General features: G+C 44.0%; 2 protein-coding genes across 10 annotated transcripts in view; both read left to right on the forward strand.

Moving 5' to 3' along the window:
- eml1 (EMAP like 1) overlaps window positions 1-15290 on the forward strand; it is a 54182-nt gene extending 38892 nt beyond the window's left edge. For 6 of the 9 annotated variants that reach the window (XM_029461088.1, XM_029461083.1, XM_029461086.1 and 3 more), the window contains 18 exons: window positions 333-359; window positions 3081-3210; window positions 4025-4174; window positions 4875-4944; window positions 5198-5308; window positions 5423-5518; window positions 5905-6039; window positions 6232-6331; window positions 6522-6673; window positions 7107-7232; window positions 7544-7675; window positions 8456-8523; window positions 8690-8778; window positions 8918-9015; window positions 9383-9470; window positions 12973-13068; window positions 13150-13280; window positions 13409-15290. In XM_029461088.1, coding sequence (XP_029316948.1) covers window positions 333-359; window positions 3081-3210; window positions 4025-4174; window positions 4875-4944; window positions 5198-5308; window positions 5423-5518; window positions 5905-6039; window positions 6232-6331; window positions 6522-6673; window positions 7107-7232; window positions 7544-7675; window positions 8456-8523; window positions 8690-8778; window positions 8918-9015; window positions 9383-9470; window positions 12973-13068; window positions 13150-13280; window positions 13409-13534 — 1925 coding nt within the window. In that variant the 3' untranslated portion in view covers window positions 13535-15290. The remainder of the gene's footprint in view (window positions 1-332; window positions 360-3080; window positions 3211-4024; window positions 4175-4874; window positions 4945-5197; window positions 5309-5422; window positions 5519-5904; window positions 6040-6231; window positions 6332-6521; window positions 6674-7106; window positions 7233-7543; window positions 7676-8455; window positions 8524-8689; window positions 8779-8917; window positions 9016-9382; window positions 9471-12972; window positions 13069-13149; window positions 13281-13408) is intronic. The other 3 variants (XM_029461085.1, XM_029461091.1, XM_029461084.1) reach the window with 2 other exon arrangements.
- Window positions 15291-15822: 532 nt separating this feature from the next.
- Window positions 15823-19648, forward strand: part of evla (Enah/Vasp-like a) — a 33859-nt gene continuing 30033 nt past the window's right edge. The window contains exon 1 of the mRNA XM_029461096.1: window positions 15823-16229. Coding sequence (XP_029316956.1) covers window positions 16225-16229 — 5 coding nt within the window. The 5' untranslated portion in view covers window positions 15823-16224. The remainder of the gene's footprint in view (window positions 16230-19648) is intronic.

The following is a 19648-nucleotide window of genomic DNA, read 5'->3' on the forward strand; positions in this document are numbered from 1 at the left end:
CCAACAGTTTTTAAAATGCTATAAAAAAAGCCAAAATCAGAGTATTTTTCTTTGTAGATGGCTAAACAAGGGGTAAAAAGGCAAGTAGGGAGGTAAATGTAATCCTTCACCACACAGGAGCAGAGGGTGGGACACCGTCACGGAGGAATGAGCACGAGTTAATTCAAACCATTAAGGCAGCAGCACTGATTCATTAAGAGCATTAAGGGCAGAAGCTGCTGTTAACACCAGCAGGAAACAGGGAGTGCTCTCATAATAACACACACCAGGAAGTGAGGAAGCCATGCCACCATTCACCTGGTGCTTGTATCTTTCTCTGTGACCTTTACAAGGGATGCGACGTGTGACCCACTGCAAAGGTAGGCTCCTCCCTTCCCTCCCCTCCCCTCGCCTGGCCTAAAGCCCCCAGTCTACACAGCTCTCTGGACACTGCAGCTGATTTGTTTTGATCTCTGTACATGCTTCATCTCTGCTCTAAACTGCAGTGCAGAAGCAAAGGATAAAATCAAGACTTTTATTTTGAAATTTGAATTCATATCCTGTTTGGAATTTTCTTCCTACATTTTAGAGATTTCCTTCGGTGCAATGATTAGAGAGCTGTCCAGACAGGGACAGGAGTGGGTTGACAAAGTGTGTGTGTGTGTGTCCCTTTATTGTTTTTATACTGAGTTAACTAACACACACACACGCGCATACCTAACCTCCACTGAGAGCTGAGTCAGAGTGTGTTTGCAGTGTTTGCACTTGTGTGTCTCCACACTTGTTTGACTGTGGATGAAGCTGCTGCTGCTTCACAAAACGTGTATGTGTGTTTGCTCACAGCCCCACTCTTTCGCTCGTAGGCATTTAGTCGTTTATCACCACAGTAACAACACAAAGATTTCTGACACTCGCTTCCTCACAGCCTCTTTGAGTTTCCTTGCGAACACTTGAATCATCTGTTCTGAGAGATTCCTTGCTGCAGCTCAGAGGAAGTAGATATGCCGCTGCTCTTATTATCTTCCTGCCCTCAAAATGAGTATTTGTTCCCATTGAAGTCTCTTTGATTTTGCTGCTTTTAGTTTTCTCTGTTTGTGTGTAGGCCCTTTCAGCAAAGTATTCACAAAGCTGCCAAGAATTTTTAAATCTTATTTCCTCACATATATATTGATGTTTAGCCACTCTTGTTACAGGATAATTAAGATATTCTGAGCATTTTACCTTTTGAAAGCATCTGGATCAGTTTTCAACATTTTTGGCAGGTGACCCGCTACAATAAAAGCAGTGTCTGCTCGCATCCTTGTCACAGGTTGCATACAGTTCATGCAGTTTAATCACGAAGGGATTTTGTCTCCTAAACCTCTCAGCTTGTTTAAACCTCTCCATTTACACCCAAGTAAACAGTATTTATGAAGTAGTAACTTATTATTGGACATTTTATTCTCCATATGTTGAATTGTATGCCGCCTGGAGACAAATTTCTCGTTTTTGCATGTTGAACTGAATGAAAGACTCTTCAGTTACTTTAGCTAGCTAGAATCTACAGTAAACCTGTGTATCAAAACATTATTTTTTCTTCTCTCCTGCCCCATTGATCATCTCACAACTCTCAGGTTAACCTAGTAATCCCTTGCTGGGGTCCTGACTCTCCAGGATTGGAACCACTGATTTAGACCAGTGAGGCAGGACAGTGGAAAATAAATGATTCATGAGTCAGATTCCCTTGTTTCACTCTATTTTTATGTTGCTTTTACTAACTGTGACACAAAAAAACAGCGATTACATCTGTTTAACTTATTCTACCAACCCTCCTTCACCCTGTTTGTCTCCGTTTGGCCCCCTCTACCCAACTGGCCCCGACAACCTGCACCACTCCCCTCCATCATTGGCTCCTTTGCTCTTTTCTACATTATAGTCACAGTACAGATTTACCTCAGCCGCTCTGCCAAACGGACGGGGACCAGCGGCAGCCCCGCGGCTTCGTCTGTAACGTCCCGTTCAGCCTCCTGCCCCCAACAAACCTCCCAAAGCAACAAGGCAGGCGCGGCTAGAAAGGGCGTTGCCGCCAAGGTGCCGCTGGTCAGAAAGACCCCGAATTTTAACCTCCAGTTGAGAAAGTCTGGGAGTTTGTTATCGTACTCTCCCCTTGATACACCCTGTTATCGCGGCCCCATCAAGTCTCCCAGCCAGTACTTCCAGATTTGTTACTAGTTAATCAAGTATAGTATAGTAACACTCACTTCTCCAGATATTACATCATATCATATGTTTGTTCCAGTTATCAAGCTGCAGTGTGCGTTAGCCGCTCAGTACAGAGCCACGTTCATGGTTATAGAACAGATCTGTACCACTAACATCTACGTGTCCTCTTATACCAAAGAAGTTGCAAAGAGATAGCAGGTTTAAAAATAATAATAATAATAATAATAATCTCACCCATACGTCCATTATATTACCTCACATTATAGTCTTTTCTTCTAAGGAGCTTTGAAAAAAACATTTGTGGACATTAATGGTTCATTGTGTTGGTTCCCTTAATGTTTTCTGCCTGATTTGTTTTTCAGTGTTAGCATGTTTTAAAGTGACGAGGAGTTCTCATTATCACCTTTTCTAAGCTTGGATCTGTTTATTTATTTATTTATTTTCTTAACATTTCCATTGCTCTGCTTATGTCTGCATTTTGTGTTGGTTAACCTCTGCTTAGAGCTGAATATTTATGAGTTTTGAAAGTGTTTGCAGTTCATTTTGCGCTCTTTGTTGTCATAAGAATGTATTTGAAATGACTAATAAAGTCAGTTAAAAAGCTAATTTGTTTGTGTTTGCAAATTCTGTCATTTGTTGTCTTTAATTTAATATTTTCATAGTAAAAAAATATATATTTCACATCTCTCCATTATCCTCTAATCATTTCACACATTCATCAACATTGTCACCCTTGTCATTCACATCATGATAACACATTGTATAATGCGTCTGTGTCATGTCTGTCCGTTCTGCATACTTGTCATATATTTAAAACCTGTGATACTGATTCCAGCAGTCACATCTGTATTTTCCTACATGTATATAATCTCACTGATCCTTTCTGTTGCTTTTTCCAGAGGAAGGTTATGTGAAAATGTTCTTGAAGGGTCGTCCCATCACCATGTACATGCCCAAAGACCAGGTGGACAGCTACTGCCTGGAGGCCCGAGCCGACCTGCCCAGCAACAAGCTCAAACTGGACTGGGTGTATCCTTTTTCATCTTTCACTGTTTTTGCACAGGGACTTTTCCGAGGGATCCAAGAAGTTCCAAATACAGTCCTTCTTGGGATTTGAAAAGTAATCTTCTGAGGAGAGTAAATCCAGATTGGCCTGTGATGTATTTGAGATAGGAGGCTGACAAATGTGTCGTCGCCTCTCTCGCTGCTTGTCAGAGTAGATTTGCTCAGATGTTCATTTTCACCGTGTGATGCTGCCGCAGTCAGACGGGCGCATCGCTTTGCAGCCTGCAGTCAGTAATAACCTGCGTACCACTGACAGTCAGCAGCTCCTCTTGTGCTTTTTTATTTTTGTTTGTTTTTGTTTTGTTTCATTGTGTTAGTTCTCTTGCTTTCATTTTTTGATGAAATAAAGAATGTGTTGTTCAGTCCCGCAGCCATAAGGAAGGCAAAGAAAATATCAAATCTGAGGAGAGAAGCACACACACACACATAAATAGATATGTGGGCTGCATATTTCATATGAACTAAATTACAGATAGAATAGCCACATGCGTGTTTTAATGTTGGATAGAATTGTTTGAATGAAAAGAAACGCATACATGTATGAACAAAAATCTTTATATGGGCATATACTACTGTATATATGCATTTATACATCCATTGCATCTTCAAAGTTCTTGTTTTGTCCAACAGTCTAAAACCAAAATATATTATAAATTATAAATAAAATAAGATAAATATAAATGTTTGGTATTTTTGCTTTGAATTAGGACAGTCGATGGTTTCATCTCTACTTTGGATATCATTTCAGTTGTATTCTTTGACCTTTTATAATGTCCAGTTATGGTTACCGCGGTCGAGACTGTCGCTCCAACCTTTACCTGTTGCCCACTGGAGAAACGGTGTACTTCATCGCCTCAGTGGTCGTCCTGTTCAACGTGGACGAGCAGCTGCAGAGACACTACACCGGACACACGGATGACATCAAATGGTGAGAGACACTCTGGGATTATAAAACACACACACACACACACACTCTAACCCGAGGGACTGCTTCAGTCATCTACTGCAGCTCAGCTCACATCTGTCACCTACCTCTCATCTCTTTTCCCTGTTAGACTTAACACCGTTAACAACCCTCACAGGCTGCAGAGTTTATTCACAGAGTGGTTTCTAGTCAGGGCAGAAAAACAGTAATGAGGGAAGGTAACTCATAAGTAAGTGTACTCAACTGTTGTCTGTGTTGGTCTTTGTGCACAAGCATGAAAGTATGTCTGTGTAAGTGCAGTGTGAGCAGGGTAACCTTAAAAAGACACGGCCATTATTATGTTATTACACCCTGGGGTTAAAAGAAGTTCAAATTAATAATGAACACTGGGATTAGAGATCAAAGGATGGATTCAAAACACATGCGTACTCCTTTGAAGACAAAGTGTTAGAGGTTCGCACATGCTATGAGTGCTGCTACACCACCATACCCCAAGAGGGGGTGAATTTATCTTAAACTGTTTAATTTCCCACTCACATTAGTACAGACGCTGTGTAGGAGCTACACTGAGTATCGTACCCGCAGCTTTAAAAACCTTCTTTCATGTCCTGCGAGCACGTTGCTCATCTTTATTCACACGATCCTTTTGATGTTGAAAGCCTTTTTAACGGTTTTCATGTCTGTTTTTTAACGTCTTCACCAGCCTGGCCGTCCACCCCGATAAAATCACCATAGCAACTGGGCAGGTGGCGGGAACCTCTTCGGATGGAAAAGTGAGTGAGGTCTCCTATCGATGTTTTATCACTTTAGTTTTCAACATCTGATTTACTAGTGGAGTGGGGACTTTTGCTATTTTCTTTAAGACATTATGTTTACCCCAGTGAGCGCTTCAGTAAACCTTACATTGCATCATACTGATGATACACCTCTCCTGGTGTGTATGTGTGTGTGTGTGTGTGTGTGTGTGTGTGTGTGTGTGTGTGTGTGTGTGTGTGTGTGTGTGTGTGTGTTTTGTGTTCCTGACAGCAGCTGGCTCCTCATGTCCGTGTGTGGGACTCTGTCAGCCTCAACACACTCCATGTTCTGGGCGCAGGCTTCTTTGACCGAGCCTTGGTCTGCCTGGCTTTTTCCAAGTCGGTAAGGGAACACCTCTGACACACCTAACAAAGAGTTTAAGGCCATTTTTGCCTGTACTTAGTTTCCATTTTGTCAGTAATTAACCATGGCTTTGTATCTCTTTCTGTGTGTCAGAATGGAGGAAATACATTGTGTGTCGTGGACGACTCCAATGACCACGTCCTCTCCGTCTGGGACTGGCAGAGAGAGGACCGGTTGGCTGAAGTCAAGGTATGTGTGCGCGTTTGAGTATGTTTTTGTAATTAAGACAAAAGCTGACATACTGCTCAAATCCTTTTTGTATTAAGTGGAGACTCTACAGGTGAATTTTATGAACATTTATAACTTTTAGATGAAAACTTTTCAAGTTGATTACTAACATAAAGACAATATTTTTTTGTATTTCAAGTTTGATTACAAGTTGAACATTGGATAAAGCCAGCCAAACAGGCAAAGTGTAGTAAAATAAACACCTGAATGTACGTTTATGTCTGAGGGCTCTCAAAATTGACCAGTGCATGAGAAAACAATGTTTGTCCCCGTAGTGTCTCTCCATCAACGGATGTACATGTTGTATCAACAACTCACTGTTTCTTGTTTTACGTGTCTCTGTTCAGTGCTCCAACGAGTCGGTGTTTGCTGCAGACTTTCACCCGACAGACAGCAACATCGTAGTGACCTGCGGCAAGTCCCATCTCTATTTCTGGAACCTGGAGAAGGGCACGCTGATCAAGAAGCAAGGACTGTTTGAGGTAGGACACCCACACGTTTCCCACAAGTTAGGTCAATAACGTAAAGCAAATTAGGTTTGATATAGAGGCACAAATGCAATCATGACAGCCTGTGTGATGGTGTGATCTCATTTATAGCTGTATAATGATAATCAATGGTTGTCTAGCAAAACAAAATGAAACAATATGTGTGTGTTCTTGTGTTTCTTGCAGAAACAGGAGAAGCCCAAATTTGTGTTGTGTGTGACCTTTGCAGAAAATGGAGACGCCATCACAGGAGACTCAAGTGGGAACATCCTGGTGTGGGGAAAAGGCACGTTCATTCATTCATTAGTTCAACCTTTATTTATACAGAGGGGTCCAATGAGAGCTCATTTGTCTCTGATTTATCTATTGATCGCCCGTCTGTCTGTCTGTCTGTCCGTCTCTTAATCTGCGCTCCTAAATCGCTTGACCTTTATGTCTGACTCTTTCCAACTTCTCATCCCATCTCTGTCACGCAGGCACTAATCGTATCAGCCAAGTCATCCAAGGAGCTCACGAGGGCAGCATCTTCACTCTGTGCATGCTGAGGAACGGCACGCTGGTGTCTGGAGGTAAAGACCGCAGGCTCATCTCCTGGGACAGCAGCTACCAGCAAATACAAACTGTGGAGGTGAGGAACAAGTTCGAAATTATGAAAATTCAAATATACATTTATAAGATTAATTTTATTCCAGTAATGCATCTTTTTTTTAAATGGTCAGTTGTAGAGCTCTAATGATCTGAGCTGCTATTACCACATTCTGTTAATATGCTTTAATCAAATGATAAACTGCATCTCCAGCTCCTTGTTTAAAAGTAGGTTGCTTATATTATCCAGAATTTGCACTCCTGCCAGAGGCGGCGGACTTTGCATTGTGAATGTTGCACCACATCATAAATATTACAGAGGATGAGATGGCTTTGTGCTCTCAATGAAATTTATGGATATTTATAGTGATGGAATTATGGAGCACTCTTTTTCTCTACAGAGACCACATGATGCAGTAAAAGCTGGATACAAGAGGAACAGATATTTTTAAATAATTTTTGTATTTCCTCCACAGGTGCCGGAGTTGTTTGGTCCCATCCGGACCATAGCGGAGGGCAGGGGGGAGACTGTGCTCATCGGGACCACCAAGCACTTTGTTTTGCAAGGAAGTTTGGATGGAGAATTCATACCCATTACGCAGGTAGATCCAACCGTCTACTACACTATTTCTACATCTGTACTAAAATTCAGGTCGGCAACGAATGGCCATTTTTTGTCATAGATTAATCTGCTAGTTTTCAATTTATTGATGACTTTCTTGGTCTATCAAATGTCAGAAAAATGTGAAAAAGGTCCATCACAGTTTAGTCCAATGCGACATTTTCAAATGTCTTGTTTTGTCTGACCAACAGTTCATACAATCAAACATATTCAGTTTACAAAGAAATAACATTTGAAAGGCTTTGATGTTGTAGCAGATGAAGAAGTAATCGTCTCTCCTCTCCTCTGCAGGGTCACACTGACGAGTTGTGGGGTCTGGCTGTTCACCCCACGAAGCCTCAGTTCCTTACCTGTGGCTATGACCGGCAGGTCTGCCTGTGGGACTCAAGTTCCCATCAGCTCATCTGGACCAAGAGTATGGAAGTAAGTTTAGCCAACACTGCCCCCCGGGGGTCAGTCATGGGAATGACACAGAACACAATAAATGATCTGATACTGATACAGATCTGATGTCCTCGAGAACCAAAAAGAACTGCACATCCAGCAACTAAAATGTACATGGAAACAACCAGAGTTATATGACTTAAAAATAAGACTGGTTGTCACAGAGTCCCGCTCGTACATACACCTGTTTAACTGAGATTTAAGGTGAGCACAGAGATGTCTTTCTTGTTCAGCATGAAATGTGAAAAAAGCCTTTTAGTGTCCAACTCTGCACATGCATCATTCTGCACAGTGAAGCTCAAACATCCAAATGATGTAACAATAAACGCAACACATACAACTTTATTTTTCTATATTGCAAATGGAAATAATGACATTAAAAAACTTTTAGAAAGACAGGAAAGGTTTATTGAAGCAAAGTCTGGTAAGAAGTTTGTATTTGATTAAAAAGAACATTAAGTGTAAGATTAAAGTATTTGCTTTTTGTGATTACCCTGAGAGTCCGTCAATGTTTTCCATATAATACTGTTTTTAGTTTGTATGCATGTGAAGCAGGATCAAGTATTTCATTTCTTAAGGCTTTTAGGCCTGCTGATATATGTTGTGTTTGTGTTTATTGGAACATATCGGTTTTATTTTGTTTCAGTGTGACGTTATTGTTGTATTTGTTCTGTGTTTATTGTTTTGTTTGTTTCAATTAAATAATTAAAAACGAGGGGACTTTAAAAATCCTTCTTCCTGTTTTGTCTTGTTTGACAGGACGCTGCCCAATCAGCAGGCTTCCACCCGTCTGGAGCTGTGGTTGCCATAGGAACCCAGACTGGCAGGTAGGTTGAGCCCATCACCAAAAAACACTCAAGAAATATAATATTTACATGACTGCTTCAGCTAGAAAAGTAAACAGAAACAGCCATTGGCACAATCTTCTAGAGCAGATTTGAATAGTTATCATGAAGTTGAAGAAGAATCCGATTGTTGTCGTTGCTCCTGCAGGTGGCTGGTCCTGGACACGGACTCGAAGGACCTCGTCACGGTGCACACAGATGGGAATGAACAGCTGTCTGTTGTGTGCTACGGGCCAGGTACGGTGCTGACAGTGTGTTCCCCCTGTGCATGCAGAGTGTTGTTCTCCTTTTAGTTAGTTGGAAATGTACAGCACAGCGTGTAGCATTGCATTTTATTTGTACTATTACTAATCTCCCTTTATTTCATTTTCTTTAGATGGTAACTTCATGGCCGTCGGTTCCCACGACAATTACATCTATATCTACGCTGTGGCGGAAAATGGGAGGAAGTACAGCCGAGTGGGAAAGTGCTCGGTGAGCACCTGTATTTATAACCCCCCCCCCCACCCCTCATCTGTGGCTCCAATATTTTTAGTTCCTCCGGCATCATCTTTATATTTAGTTCCCTCCTCTGCTCTATGTTTGGGCCTCCACTCTGTACACTCTGTCCTCGCTGTGTGTTGATGCAGAAGCTGTAAAATGATAAATGACAATGAGATGAGTCACACAGTGCTGCGTCTATGTAATCATGATGACTAAGCGTTGATGTATCAAATCCAGTCCACATTTTTAGGATTATTTCTGGTGCTTAAAAAAACCATATTGCTTCTACCCTGAGGAATACTGTGAAGTGTCTGTGAGGGGAAATTATCTAATTTACTCTTTTTGTATCACCTCTCAGGGTCACTCTAGTTTCATCACCCATCTGGACTGGTCCGTGGACTCTCAGTACCTGGTGTCCAATTCAGGGGACTATGAGATACTGTACTGTAAGTATAATCACGTTTTGACAGGTTTAATGCAAAATGTCTGTTCAATTAAGAGATTAAGAAAACTTAGTTTTAAATCCTCAATGGACACTTTAGCCCAAAATCAAGAATACATATTGTTCCTGTTAGCTGAAGGGCTAAGTATCAATCTAGATTGTTTTTGGTGTGATGATTTCTGGGAAGAGACATTGCTGTTGAATCTTTACATTATTTTTGCGCTTTAAGCTCCACAAGTCGAGTGCCATCTACTTCCTTTATATTTGATAGGCAGACATCTCGACTATCTCAACACAAAACAATCTATTCCATCCATCCATCCATCGTCTACCGCTTATCCGGGATCGGGTCGCGGGGGCAGCAGCTCCAGTAAGGAACCCCAATCTTCCCTTCTCTGGGCCACATCCTCCAGCTCCGACTGGGGGATCCTGAGGCGTTCTCAGGCCAGTGAGGAGATATAATCTCTCCACCAAGTCCTGGGTCTTCCCCGGGGTCTCCTCCCAGCTGGACGTGCCTGGAACACCTCCCTAGGGAGGCGCCCAGGTGGCATCCTTACTAGATGCCCGAACCACCTCAACTGGCTCCTTTCAATGTAAAGGAGCAGCGGCTCTACTCCGAGTCTCTCACGGATGGCTGAGCTTCTCACCCTATCTCTAAGGGAGACGCCAGCCACCCGTCTGAGAAAACCCATTTCGGCCACTTGTACCCGTGATCTCGTTCTTTCGGTCATGACCCAGCCTTCATGACCATAGGTGAGGGTAGGAACGAAGATCGACCGGTAGATTGAGAGCTTTGCCTTCTGGCTTAGCTCTCTTTTTGTCACAACGGTGCGGTAAAGTGACTGTAATACCGCCCCCGCTGCTCCGATTCTCCGGCCAATCTCTCGCTCCATTGTCCCCTCACTCGCGAACAAGACCCCGAGGTACTTGAACTCCTTCACTTGGGGTAATGGCTCATTCCCTACCCGGAGTAGGCAATCCACCGGTTTCCTGCTGAGAGCCATGGCCTCAGATTTGGAGGTGCTGATCCTCATCCCAACCGCTTCACACTCGGCTGCGAACCGATCCAGTGACTGTTGAAGGTCACAGACCGATGATGCCATAAGGACCACATCATCTGCAAAGAGCAGCAATGAGATCCTCAGGTCACCGAACTGCAACCCCTCTCCTCCACGACTACGCCTCGATATCCTATCCATGAAAATCACGAACAGGATTGGTGATAAAGCGCAGCCCTGGCGGAGGCCAACATTCACGGGAAACGAGTCCGACTTACTGCCGAGTATCCGGACACAACTCTCGCTTTGGGCGTACAGGGATTGGATGGCCCTCAAAAGTGACCCCCTCACCCCATACTCCCGTAGCACCTCCCACAGTATCACCCGGGGGACCCAGTCATACGCCTTCTCCAGATCCACAAAACACATGTAGACCGGATGGGCGTACTCCCAGGCCCCCTCCAGGATCCTTGCGAGAGTGAAGAGTTGGTCCGTTGTTCCACGACCAGGACGGAATCCGCATTGTTCCTCTTCAATCAGAGGTTCGACTACCGGCCGAACCCTCCTTTCCAGTACCTTGGAGTAGACTTTACCAGGGAGGCTGAGAAGTGTGATACCCCTGTAGTTGGCACACACTCTCTGGTCCCCCTTTTTAAATAGGGGAACCACCACCCCGGTCTGCCAACCCCTGTCCCAGACTTCCACGCAATGTTGACGAGGCGTGTCAACCAAGACAGCCCCTCAACACCCAAAGCCTTCAGCATTTCTGGACGGATCTCATCAACCCCTGCGGCTTTGCCACTGTGGAGTTGTTTGACTACCTCAGTGACTTCCATCAGGGAAATTGACGATGATCCTCTATCAGCTTGCAGCTCTGCCTCAACCATAGAGGGCGTGTTAGTCGGATTCAGGAGTTCCTCAAAGTGCTCCTTCCACCGGCCGATAACCTTCTCAGTTGAAGTCAGCAGGGACCCACCCTTGCTGTACACAGCTTGGATGGTTCCTCGCTTCCCCCTCCTGAGGTGCCGGATGGTTTTCCAGAAGCACCTTGGTGCCGACCGAAAGTCCTTCTCCATAGCTTCTCCGAACTTCTCCCACACCCGCTGCTTTGCCTCTGACACGGCAGAAGCTGCCGCCCTTCTAGTCCTTCGATACCCTGCAACTGTTTCCGGAGTCCTCCCAGATAACATAACCCGGAAGGACTCCTTCTTCAGTCGGACGGCTTCCCTGACCACCGGGGTCCACCACGGTGTTCGAGGGTTACCGCCCCTTGAGGCACCTAAGACCTTGAGACCACAGCTCATCACCGCAGCTTCAGCAATAGAGGTTTTGAACATCGCCCACTCAGGTTCAATGCCCCCAACCTCCACAGGGATGGCTGAAAAGCTCCGCCGGAGGTGTGAGTTAAAGATCCCCAGGACAGGGGCTTCCTCCAGACGTTCCCAGTTCACCCGCACTACCCGTTTGGGTTTACCAGGTCTGTCCAGAGTCTTCCCCCACCCCTTGATCCAACTCACCACCAGATGGTGATCAGTCGACAGCTCCGCCCCTCTCTTCACCCAAGTGTCCAAAACATGCGGCCTCAGGTCAGATGATACGATTACGAAATCGATCATTGACCTTTGGCCTAGGGTGCTCTGGTACCACGTGCACTTATGAGCATCCTTATGTTCGAACATGGTGTTTGTTATGGCCATTCCATGGCTAGCACAGAAGTCCAACAACAACCCACCAGATCCAACTGGTAGCGATCCACCTCCCGCACTAGTTCCGGCTCCTTCCCCCACAGAGAGGTGACGTTCCACGTCCCCAGAGCCAGCCTCTGCTGCCCGGGTCTGGTCCGTCGAGGTCCCTGACCATCACTGCCACCCGTGTGACAGCGCACCCAACCCCAGCGGTTTTTCCCATGAGTGGTGGGCCCACAGGATGGATGGATGGGAGGCACCACGTAGCTTCTTCGGGCTGTGCCCGACCGGGCTCCGTGGCAAACCCGGCCACCAGGCGCTCGCTGTCGGGCCCTCCCTCTGGGCCTGGCTCCAGACGGGGGCCCCGGGCTTCCTCCGGGCAGGGTCTCTCCTTTCCTTTCCCTTTCTTTCATGAAGTCGTTTTTGAACCATTCTTAGTCTGGCCCCTCACCTGAGACCAATTTGCCTTGGGAGACCCTACCAGGAGCACTAGGCTCCAGACAACACAGCTCTCAGGTTCATAGGGACACACAAACCTCTCCACCACGATAAGGTGATGGTTCCCAATCTAGATTGATAAATATTAGATAAATATTAATATAAGAGGAAAAATATGTATTTTTGATTTTGTGGTGAACTGTCCCTTTTAAGTAGTTCTCTATAACAGTAAACTAAATAAGAACTTTAGTTGTTGTTGAAGGAACCGTACCCATGATGCTAAAACATGTGTATTTGGTGTGTGTGTGTGTGTGTGTGTGTGTGTGTGTGTGTGTGTGTGTGTGTGTGTGTGTGTGTGTGTGTGTGTGTGTGTGTGTTTTCCCAGGGATCCCATCAGTGTGTAAACAGGTGGTCAGTGTGGAGACCACCAGAGACATCGAGTGGGCCACCCACACCTGCACTCTGGGCTTCAAGGTGTTCGGTAAGTGAAAGCTCTTTAGGTTTGTGTTTGTGTTTTAATGTCCATGCAATAGACGTCTCCGCTGCCCTCTCTGCTCCTCAGGCTTGTGGCCCGACGGCTCAGATGGCACCGACATCAACGCTGTCTGCAGGTCCAGTGATAAGAGCCTCCTGGTTACCGGAGACGACTTTGGGAAGGTCCACCTATTCTCATACCCCTGTTCGCAGTTCAGGGTAGGACACGGTTTACTGTCATTCAACATATACATCTCAGTAGGAGGATTAAGTCGTTGTAAAACTTTGATTCACAGTTTATGGAAAGACAAAAGGCAAAATTCCTTTTTTTGATTTTTTCCTTTCAGGCTCCCAGCCATGTTTACGGCGGACACAGCAGTCATGTGACCAACGTGAACTTCCTGTATGACAACGGCTACCTGGTGTCCACTGGAGGGAAAGACATGAGCGTGATGCAGTGGAGGATAGTCTGAGGGAGCCGACAGAAACAGACACTGTTGGTTTCTTACAGCTGCTGAGGCCTTAAACTCAGCTTATGCGAACTGAACTGCACTAAACTGAACCAAACCAAACTTAACTTAACTCAGATGCTAAAACAAAAAGGTGGATCTGCCTGAACTGAAGTGAATTGACAGAAGAGGAACCCGAGGTTTCCTTCCTGATCTGCTCTCAGATCCCAAATAAGATGAATGTTGGAGGTGTTATGTGCGGTTTCTTGAAATACAAAAATCTTTCACCTTTTTCTCTATTCACACTACATGTAAAAGTAAATCTCTCACGCACTGTAACCTACTCACCAATGACAAAACAAATCAAAATTGATCAAATCCAACTAAACAGAACCAAAGGCTCTGACTTCCTGTCTGCATCTGTGTAGTTTGACTTTCACTGTTCTTGTGTTGTTGTGCACTCCGGACTGAAGAAGTTCCAGACTGAAAATCATGGCGCTGGAGATCCAAGAGCAAAAACTGTGTGAGGAAAGAAAGAACATACTGATTTTCTAAATGTTAAACTTTCTTTTCTTTTTGTATTTAACAACTCAGGAAAGCTCTAGTCCTTGTTATTAACATTGATATATCAGAATGAGCCCTAAACACATCTCACATGCAGAGAGGTATTAAGTATGATTGATATCATTATTGATTTATTACCATTAATTGTGAATGAAAACTACTTATCCAGTCTAGGCAAATGCTCAATTTGGAGGATATGATAATTAAATACGGCAAGGTCCAGTCAGGTTTGATGTTACCCGACATTTGAAAATATGATCCTAAATAAATGACAGTATTTGCTATTACATTTGACCACATTTTATTACAACGTTATCTGAACATGTTCTACGTTTTTGTGCTTCCAGGTCTTAAAAAAAGGCACCTTTCCTATTATTTATTGAAGAAAAATCCTTCACTGCCAATTTCAGATCCTTTGAGTTTTTCCCTGTTTAATCCCATATATGTAAATATACTGAGAGGCTTGAAACAGATACGAGCTAAATGTGGGTGAACATACAGTATTTGAAGGTTTTTCTGATTGTTTGGAATGGGTTGGTGTTTTCTTTGCCTCCAGGTGCAAGGGAAATGAAAAGCAAACATGTATGTTTTTTTTTCTAATGATGTGAAGCCTTTTCAAATCTGTATCTATCTGCATTTTACTGCAATGAGATCAGTTTAGGAAGGGGAAGTATGAGACCATGACACTGTAACTGTTGAAAACGTCTGATGTGCACCATCAGCCACTGGCAAGATATTTAACGGAACCAAACCTTCTTGAGGTTTTTTTTTCTACAATGCACTGCTTGAGCCTGATAAACATAGAGCAGGTCTATTTACCTGCACAATAGAACGAGCAAAACGCCATTTAATATGTTACCGCAGTTTTTATGAACCACTGATGTCTGCTTTCAATCTTCCAAGCTGCGTTCTGCGTTCGCACTCCTCATCTTATGGTTAACAATATTACACACGTGCATGAATCAACAAGATTTATTTGAAAGGGCAGATTTTAGTAACTGCCACTGATATGAGGAATATTGGTGTTGTTTTGAAAGCCTCACGGTCGGCAGTCTTATCAGGTAAACCACTTGAATCTAACAGCAGTGATATAAAGTCGCCACTCTACAGAGTGAATGTAACATGATTTGTCTTACCACTAAACACCTGGGGCTGCAGAATACTATTGAACATTTAACATTTGTCTGAAAGTAAATACAACATGAAATTCCCATGAGGCTGTGTCTTATATTTTCCACTTTATCACTGTTCTTTTTCTCTCTATTTACATTAAAATCCCAAGGATGTTATGTGGAAATATAATAGTTAAAAAACATATAGTAGTACAAACAATTGTATCAGCATTTTACTTCAGCAGAAAACCACACATATTTGATTTATTTGAATGTTTATCTGTAATGGGACAGGTATGTAGCATAAAACATTGCAACACATCACAGCATTTATAGCCTAAGCTATTTAAAATACATCAAACCCAACAACACATGGCCTACACAAGGCACAGTAAAGCACATAAACTCAATAATAGGTATTTACATTTAAACACAAAACTCAGAACTCTACAAGAAAATACAGACAAAACAACACAAGACACAACCACTATGCACTGTGCAATTATAGGAGTACTCATACTGGTAATCTCGGGGTGGGGTAGGGGGGCGTCAGTGGGCTTCACGTGCGCGTCTTCGCCGAAGGTGGGCAGCATTGAGCCGGTCTGCTCCCCACTCTCCCTTCTTCGCACGCAGCATTAGCATTTGTCCCCCAAATCTCTCTACCTCACCAAAACACTCCGAATGGGAAGAAAATATGGCATGAGGGAGCCGGCGGCTGACGACCACCGTTCACCGTCTTCTACCGAGCACGAGCCCCGGCTGAACATGGACTTAAGGATACGCAGCGGCGCGTGCGGACAGCAGAGACAACGGAGCACAAAGCGGATGGGAGAAAACGCTCGTGTCCTCGCTTAGCGTTTCTGCAACACGACTCATCATCAGTATTATCTCTACAGACGAACATAAGGGACACAAGGTGGGAGCTGGCGGGCTAATTCAAGCCTCCCAGGCTATATAAACTGAACAATAATCGGACTGTTGGTTGAATTCATCAGTCTCGTCAGTGGCATCATCTCCGGCTGAATAAAAGACGAGAGAATGAGGTAAGCGGCACCATGCGCTCAGTTTGACGCGTCATGACAGATGCTCACCGACGCTCAGCCTCCAGCCTATAACTGTATTTATACATTTATCTTATAAGAATATACAACAGCTAATCATGTAGTGAAGAACCGCGGCATGTGAGGCAAATTCCGGCTCGTTGTTCTCCTTGTAGAGACAGTATTGTGAGCATCCAGGGGCCCACCCAGCGGGCCTCAGCTCCACACAGGCGTCCTTTACCATTCGCTGTATACAAGGCGGTTATGTTTATATAATTCGTGCTGTTTATCCCTCTATTAGCCCTCTTTTGTCCCCGCCGGACCCACCCGGGGGGTTCAAAGCAGGTTTAAAGCCAGTCTATTGTTGTCATGGAAACGACAGCATCATGTATTTCTCCACATACGGTGCACCAGGTGACACGAAACGTTGAATATGACTGATGCACCGGCCAGTGGCCGCAGCAGGGGGAAATAGGATAAGTGAGGTGGAGGAGGGTGTTTATTCTGGTGGTTGCCAGGCAGGTTATCAGACCCCCCACCCCCCTCCTCACACACCTACATAAGCCTACTCCATGACGGATCCTCACATGCACATATCCAGCCTGTGGAAAACGAGTCTCAGGTTTAAATCCTCATTGTATACCCAAGCCTGTGTGGATGGTATTTTGAGCCTTTCCCTGCTTATGTTGGTATGCAGAATGCGCTCAGGGACAAATCTTCTCTAGCAGCAGCACAGTCTCTGTATTTTGTTCTATTTATGACAGTCATTTTATATTTCCCCCTTGCTTTGCCTTTAGTTTGACTCCTTGGTGCCTCTGTACCTGCAGCCTGCACCATTCTGTTTCATGGCTTCAGATTTACTCTGACAGCTCTCCTCAGACACGGCTTATTCTGTAGTTACCAGTGTTTGTCTGCATGTGTGACTGTCTGAGCTGTGGTGAGAGAGAGAGAGAGAGAGAGAGAGAGAGAGAGAGAGAGAGAGAGAGAGAGAGAGAGAGAGAGAATAATAGTAAAAAGAAAAAACCATAAGTAAAGTACTCCTGATCCAAATAATTCAATAATTCCCCCCTTTCCCGTAACCTCACACAACTCAAAGCTGGTGAACAGTTTTGCTCTCAGACTGTAAACATGTAAGATTAATATCTTCTAGTCCAGTCGAACACACCATTTCCTCTTTTCTGTGAAGCTGTGCTGCTTGCATCCCATCCTGTGTGTTTGTTGTTGCCGGAGGCAGATCTGCTCTTTGACTCGAGCCCAAAAAGGAAGTCTTAAATCTCCACAAAGATGACCTGGCTTTTCTTTTTCACAGAGTAGAGAATAAGAAGATTTAATTCAATGAGATAATTTGTTCAGCATCACTGCTTCCATTCCTGCATTTATGTAAGGGATATAAATGTGCACGAACATGCCCATGCACGTGAGTTATTTATAGTCGAATAACAGTAGTGGTCTTATTATGTGATGCTCCCGCTCCTTTCTCCTTGTCAGACTGGCTGCTGTCATTTGGTTGGATGTGGATGTGTGTGTGTGTGCGTGCGTGTGTGTGTGTGTGTGTGTGTGTGTGTGTTTGTGTGTTCGCGAGTGTGAGTGAGACACAGTAGATTGTGATAGAATCGGTGGAAGAGGGCAAAAAGCGAAGTCGTCTGTCCTGTACTATTAATGCAGGATGATTTCTGAGGCTGCTCGCCATGGTGACTCATCCCAGGAAAGTTAGAATGAACGAGTGCAGTCAGTGGAAGGCAAAACGCTGAGTTATGCGTCTTACTGCAGGCTGCTGCTGCCCTCCGTGCTGATCAGAGAGCAGCTCCATGTGAGCCAGCGTCACCACGAACAGCCACAACACTCACATTCTCCAGGGTTTCAGTGGCAGAGGCTTTCAGGGAGAGCAGTCAGAGGCAGGGTAAAAGAAAACTCTGAAGTAACTAAATCACAATAGGATGGATGTCAATGTCTGTCTTTGGTTCACACTGAAATATCTCAACTATCGAATGGTTTGCCATGATTTATTTTTTACTGCCATTCTTGGTCCAGAGGATGAAGTCGACTGACCCTTAATTTTCTTTTAGCACCACCATCGGGTCAAGCATTTGTATTTGTCCAATACTTTGGTTTATGACCAAGTATTTACAAAACTAACAGCAGTCCCACCAGCCTCAGCTACACTTAAAAATAAATAAAAATGATTACATGTCTTACGCTCTTATCCAGAGCGACTTACAGTGAACGACCTACAGGGACAGTCTCCCTGGAGTGACCCCTTGCTCAGGGGCACAATGGTGGCAGCCTTGCAATTGAACTCACAACCTTCCAGTGTTGTAATTGGAAGCCGAATCACTCGTCCACTTTGTGTTTAATGGTAAGTAGCAAATAATAGCATGCTAACACTAAGACGGTGAACATGGGTGGTAAACATTATATCTGGTAAACATCAACGTGTTAGCTTTGTCATTGTCTTGTCACAGAGTGTGGCTGTAGGCTCTTAGCTTTGTTGAAAGCAAAATGAGGTGCATATATGCATTGGACCTAAAGCAAACTGCAACAATAACGACTAACAGTGGATTAACCAACAGTAATTTGAAAACCATAATACAATATTCAGGCAGCTGATAAAAAAACTGCTAAGTGACATGCACTCTCAAGAGCACTCACCCTTTGTAGCAACGTTTCAACTGGGATTTAGTTTCTTCAAAATTAAAATATTTTTTTGAAGTGTTGGAGCTGTTGTGTCGACCTCCTGTAGATGTCAGCAGTAACTGATACGTGACAGTATATCAGTCATGTGATCACTTCATTTATAGAATACAGAATTCCTATTTGCATATTTTTCTAGATCAGTGGTTCCCAAAGGGTAACAAAAGAAATCTGAGGGTTGGCAAGAAGACTCAGGGTAGGAAATGATATGCAATGTTATATTATTATTGTATTATATACTATGTTTTGCTTTTTTCACATTTGACTTACTTGGATAGTTTTATCTTTTAGGCCTGATTTAGATAACAGTGGTGAAAAAGATTCTTCATTTCATATTCTGAGCAAGTAAATACAGATGCCATGTTATCTCCCTCTCTCTGTCTCTGTCTCTCCTTTCATTTTCCGCTCTACACTAATCATGTACAATATACTATTCACACTCTAAACACCACAAACCATTATACCCATGCATCATACTGTAATCTGGTCGTCATACACAAGCTTTGTGTTGTTGGAGATTTGACCATGAATCTGCATCATGTGGCTTGCTGGTGGTCAAACCAGCAAGCCCCATGATGGTTTCAGATGACCCCCCCCCCCCCCCCCCCCCAGACACACACACACACACACACACACACACACACACACACACACACACACACACACACTGTGAAAAGCATTTACAGTTAAGTGAGGCAGCATCCTGCAGTGAACCCCATTTTAACAATGTA

Source organism: Cottoperca gobio, chromosome 22 (genome assembly GCF_900634415.1).
Source record: "Cottoperca gobio chromosome 22, fCotGob3.1, whole genome shotgun sequence".
Classification (NCBI taxonomy): Eukaryota; Metazoa; Chordata; class Actinopteri; order Perciformes; family Bovichtidae; genus Cottoperca; species Cottoperca gobio.